This window comes from Etheostoma cragini, chromosome 6, assembly GCF_013103735.1.
Source record: "Etheostoma cragini isolate CJK2018 chromosome 6, CSU_Ecrag_1.0, whole genome shotgun sequence".
Lineage (NCBI taxonomy): Eukaryota > Metazoa > Chordata > Actinopteri > Perciformes > Percidae > Etheostoma > Etheostoma cragini.
The window spans coordinates 16,409,967-16,415,812 of record NC_048412.1 but is presented as its reverse complement, the minus strand read 5'-3'; the positions used below and the strand labels follow the sequence as shown (position 1 = coordinate 16,415,812).

The 5,846-nt window shown below is 41.7% G+C and overlaps 1 protein-coding gene across 4 annotated transcripts in view; it reads right to left on the bottom strand.

Moving 5' to 3' along the window:
• Window positions 1-4,979, bottom strand: part of nr4a3 (nuclear receptor subfamily 4, group A, member 3) — a 21,756-nt gene extending 16,777 nt beyond the window's left edge. The window contains exons 1-3 of one of the 4 annotated variants that reach the window (XM_034874537.1): window positions 4,571-4,979; window positions 1,406-1,576; window positions 372-453 (exon numbers count right to left, since the gene is read on the bottom strand). In XM_034874537.1, the coding sequence (XP_034730428.1) occupies window positions 372-435 (64 nt within the window). In that variant the 5' untranslated portion in view covers window positions 436-453; window positions 1,406-1,576; window positions 4,571-4,979. Of the gene's footprint in view, window positions 1-371; window positions 454-1,405; window positions 1,577-2,223; window positions 2,320-4,570 lie in introns of those variants that run through there. The other 3 variants (XM_034874539.1, XM_034874538.1, XM_034874540.1) reach the window with 3 other exon arrangements.
• Window positions 4,980-5,846: the final 867 nt, after the last annotated feature.

The following is a 5,846-nucleotide window of genomic DNA, read 5'->3' as shown; positions in this document are numbered from 1 at the left end:
ACACACACACACACACACACACACACACACACACACACACACACACACACATGCTTACAAGCATGCACCATCCCACACCCGCTCACCATTACAAATAGAATAGTATACGGTGATTGTATTTTTATGCCAATGAAGCAAATAGAAAACCTTCAACACTCCAACAACACAGATTGTTCTTATTACCCATGCATGCAGGTGTGTGTGTCTGTATGTGTATTTGTGTGTGTGTGTGTGCATGTGTGTACGTGTGTATGTGTGCATGTGTGTATGTGTGTATGTGTGTGTGTGTGCAAGCAAGAGGACAGACATCCCAAGCAGAGTCAGACACAGGTGGTGCAGCGTGTGTGAGGTGAAGGGAAATAGTCTCTAACCTCGAGGTGTGCATTTCAACTGGACAAACTGCAGCTGTTCCAATAATTGAGCGCGTTTGTTCATTGTCAGAATGCCATAGATCTAACAAATAAAAACATGAAGTTTTAGACATAAATACAAAAACACAGGATTTTTTGGGTGTATGAATTATAAGATAATTTGTTTGAATTCAGTGGCCTCACACAATAAGTAAAGTGATTTTCATAGACACACATACACACACGCACGCACGCACGCACGCACGCATGCATACACACTCACTCACTCAAACACTCACTCACTCACTCCCTCACTCACATACACACAGACACACACGAAACAAAGAGACACAAGTGCACCACTGACTACAGCCTATGTTAAATATATATTTGTGTTATATTATGTGTTTAATTTATCCAGGACAACAATGAAATTCTGTGGAAATTGAATGTTCATTCCACAGGTTCAGGAAAAAGTAATGAATAAAAAATATATAACTAAAACAATACAAAAACATGACCGTAATTTGCCATGTTTTGAAGACATTGTTGAGTCATCATGAGTATCGATGTCTATGACCTTATGTGATTCGCCCACAGCTTCTGGATTTAGGTGTGTCTGGTCTCAGAAGTCTCTTATTTTTGCCAGTTCGTCTAGTGATTGAAATGTCAACTCAGTCCGCACTTGCCAGCCGACACACAAACACTCACATACACACGGGCACAAGAACTGAAACTCTTACGCACAAAGAAAAGACCTATTGCTGATGAATTGTAATAAGAATATACAGAAGCTAAAATACGTACTATTATCTAAGTTAAATTCTAATTTAACCTATAAGTTGACAATAGGGCTTTTTCCTCCTACAATGAATCATATCCAGACACCAACACACCACAGTATAGGTGCACATAAAAAGACCTGAGCCACAACAGTCACCCTTACAAAGCATCACCTGAGAAAAGAGATTACTGTAAGTAGCCTAAGAAAAGAAAGAAAGAAAAATAAAGTAAAAGAATTGATGAAATTGAAACGGAAAGGCTGGGTTCCGTACCTGGTGAAAGAGCTTCGCGCTGAATGGTGCTGAGTGTCCGGGATTGAGGGGTGGCGTGGCTGCGGCCGGGACAGGGCTTCTGGAGCGAGGAGGACTCGGCGGGCGTCCTAAAGAAAGTGTCCGATTGCCGGGGCTCCGAGCTCGGCTGGGCGCGCTCTTCCGAACCTGTGTCTGGAGGAGAGATGTCTTGGTTACAGCCAGTGATGTGGCGGCAAGCTGAACAAAAATATACCGTCATATCCAGTCAGCGATTATCATGAGCAATATAAAAACTCAATCCCACTTAGAAGGAAGCATTAATGCAGTTTACCATATTTTCCCGACAAGCACTGCCTTCCTAACTTTATCTAGCACATTCCTGGAAGTTGGATTTAATAATATTCCTACCACCTCAAAATATTTGAACCCCGATGAATGTTAGTACATTTTAAGGCGATAGGCAACAATTGATTTTACACTAAAGAAGGATAATTATTTGCGAAAAATCTAATGTTGACAGATAAAGTCAACAAATCGGATGAAAATAAGCAGAAAACTGTTAATGCATTAGAAGACAACGTTATAGGTAGATTTAAACATCTAAATGAAATATAGACCCAATTTTGGCATTTAATATGACACTGAATCCATGCTATAAAGGGAATATTATGAACCACAACCGAGAACTTTTAGCTCATTTCAAGACCAACACTTACGTGGGCGACAAGTTTCATTCTAACACTAAGCTGTGCGACGTTATTATTATAATTTAGATTTTGCGTTACAAAGGACCAATTCAACCAGACTAAAAACTGTAAACAACTTCTACAAATACAGACCTACAGAAGTGACAACTTTTATTAAAGCAGTCTGTGCCAGTGCCTCCAGGCCATCGCTTTTCTTGCCTCTGATTACCGTCGTATCATGCTCAAGGTTCAATCAGAGAATGAGAGAGAGAAAGATAGAAAGAGAGAGCGAGAGCGAGAGCGAGAGAGAGAGAGAGAGAGAGCTCTTGACATATGAGAATCGGACCTGAAACCAAACCAGCGGACTCCTGTTCGCCGTGCGCCAACTCACAGAGCGCACTATCACCGCTGGATTTCAAGGCCCAGAGCGCCCCCTTTCTGTCACACACACTCACTTATAGGCCTGTACACGCGCTCTATCTCACTGCCAGACAAGGACCCTATGGGATACGGTTGGGTCGAATGACCACTCGATCTCAACACTGTCTGTTGACAAGCCAAAGCCCCCACACCGGACTCTCAGGGCTGGTCATCTCTTATATTTGTGTCAACTGATCAAACTCGTCCACTTGCTGATAAAGCCGCACTTTTCTCCAAACTCTTGTTCTTCTCCAATTCTGAGAGGAAACATTGGGCCTCTGTGAACTCTTTTGATGACTCCTTAGTCAGGATACGGCTGTTATACAATTTAATGCCCCACAGAGCCTTTACACATGTTGAAATAAAGAGGGGAAAAGAAAAACCAGAGTAAACAAACACGTCAGAATGTAGGCCTAACACTTATTTGATTGAGGTTGATTTGAAACAGTTAAGCCAGTATTCAATTCTGTGTGGAAATAAACATTTACGCCTATTTGGTCATGGCAGCAGTAGAAATAAGAATTGATACAAGCCAAAATTACCTCATTATTTCCTAAGATTATGAAGTTGAGAGCGTAAATATGCGTAAATGTGCTTTTATCACAGCCTTTGTAGATCATTAAAAGAGTTAAGTGTGCTTTTATCACAGCATTTGTGGAAAATAGTATAATATTCACTTTGCATATATACAATGTTTCTGCAAAGTGAGACATTCAGTTAGTTATTTTTTCTAAATAAGCAAACAGATCTCCTCTCGCTTTCTTCTCAGGCCGTGACGGTCGATGTGGCTCTGGCCCTGCGCGCACCGGTAACCAAGAGAACGACTTAAGAGCTGCAAAGCACGCGCCCCGGAGCGCCGGTAGCCCCCGGTAGCCCCTCGCACCAATAACCCCGGACAGCGCGAGGCTTCCAGCAAACAGAGACAGAGAAAAGAGAGGACATAAAGGAGAGGGCAGAGAAATATGTGAATACTGTAAATCAGCTCTGAGAGGGAGACTGTCAGATGTGCCTGCGTGCGCGGTTGCGTGCGTGCGTAAACCTGAGTGTGTGAAAGAAAAGAAAGGTAAAAAAGGAAAGTTACACAAGAACTCAGCAGTTGTAGTTCGTATCACACGTAAGCCCAAAGCTTTGGCAGCTGCTATAGAACACAGTGTATGTGTAGCCGTGATGATTTTAGGATATAGACTACTTCTCAGAGGGCTTCAGAAATTTCATGTGGCATTCTGGTGAACGGCTAAGGGTGTTTTTCCTACTATCAAATTGGAGAGAGACCGTGTCCTCGCAGAGACAGTAGACAGTGAGACAGCTGTCATTTGCGATCGGCCACCAAGCAACAGCTCAGACGATATGGCTTTTTGGAAAACATCAATCACCTTTATGTGGAGCATAATTTTAATTCTAAAAAATGTAACCAGGTTTAAGAATCATAATGATGTATGGCTTCGATTGTGAAACAATATAGTCAACTTCAGTAGGCTACTCATGGTAAATCAATGACAATGTAGGCTACAAACACAAACACACCTAATATCCCACAACACTGAATCACTCATTGACAGCACAACCCCCCACAACATCCAACATGAGGGAAAAAACAACAAAAATACAAATGGCATGGAATCAAAGAGCTTTAACTCTCCCCTCTCTCAGCTCCTGCCTGAATGTAGGTTAGACTACTCTCACTCCATTGAGACCATTAGAGCGTCTGACTCCACTATTCATTGTGAGTGAGAGGCATCTCATTTCCATGACAACCAGAAAGGATATGATACCTTCCCAGCGCAAATTAAATTCAAATTCAGCATCATTTTGCTCTTTGGAGACACCACACAGGGACATACGATGTGAGCAGCGTACTGGACAGGTTAGACGCACAAAGTTGGGCTGATCGGACACAGATGGTGATATTAGAGTAGGCTAAGTTCAACATGACATGTGTATGATTTAAGTAACATAAACATTCATACACATGTGTGATTATTAATACATTAATAGCTTAGATTTTGAGTCTGACAATCTAACAAGTAGCCTTCGCGCTATGAGGCAGAATATCAGACTCATTCATTCACAATTTACTTACTGGTTTGCTGTAGCGGTTCCGTCTTTACATGAGGTAATAACCTCGCATGAAATATCCCATTTCCGTCCAGAATAATTACCAAGAGTCGAAGTAATGGAGAGAAAAGCCTTTAAAGCTTATAAAAAAACTCTCAGTTATATTGCAGGAAAAGGATCAGGATGCATCGGCGATAAAAGAGTTTCTTCTTCTTACTTTTTCTAAAGTAGGCTACAAAAAGTAAAAAAAAAATTAAACAGAACGTTAAAAAGAAAAAAAATGTCCCGGGTATTAAGGAGCGAGTCTGAGTCCGTTCCCGTGAGTGTGTCAGTGCTGATGGGTGATTTGCAAAGTGTGGAGTTGTAACGCGGGTTTGTTTATGTGCGCCGACTGAGGGGAGAAAGTCAAATAGTGCATTTATGTGGGCTGAGCCTCCACATAGAGCGGCTGGTATGCGATACGTCAATGTGACGCCATGGGAGAGGTGACGTCACCCAAAGTAGAGCTCCCTCTCTTTCTCTCTCTCTCTCTCTCTCTCTCCTTCCTACAGTACCAGACACATAAGCCCCGCTCGCCGAGCCAGAGAGAGAAAGAGAGGATCAGAGAGAGAGCGAAAAAAAGAGACGGTTGATTTGATGTTTGCCGGTGATGAAGCCGAGGGAGATCCTGCGGGCGAGCTTGCACCATTAGGCTACTGATGAAGGCAGACACTGTGTGTGTTTGATTGGCTTGGCTATTTTATGCTGTAAAATAGGCTAAATTGAGAAAAAAACTTTACTTTTACCTAAATATTAATTGGCTTGGAAAAGTAATAATAATAAAAAAATCTTGTCAGACACATGTAAGACTTCACTCTCACTGTACGCTCATAAATGCACTTGAAAAAAAGACCAAAAGACGTGTTTTGACTTTTCTATGGAAACGTAAGAGTAGCCTATCAATACAATTTGAGGTACTTCAAATGAGTATTTAAATTTTATTATAGTTATACTTTACCATTTTTAGAAACAGATATTGCACTTTTTCATCCAGAACTTTGATCAGATCTAGGCTATACTATACATGCTGTGCCTTCAGATTATAACAAATCTCTGTCATACTGTCTTGTCATCGTCCTCATGACACAGACCATCAGCAGCTTTAATTAAACTAACTGATATCTGAATTGCTTCTTTCTGACTAGTTTTCTGACCTTTCTTTAACTCTAGTTATTTAAAAACTAGGGCTCGTCAGCGAGCGCCTGGTGGCCGGGTTTGCCACGGAGCCCGGTCGGGCACAGCCCGAAAAAGCTACGTGGCAC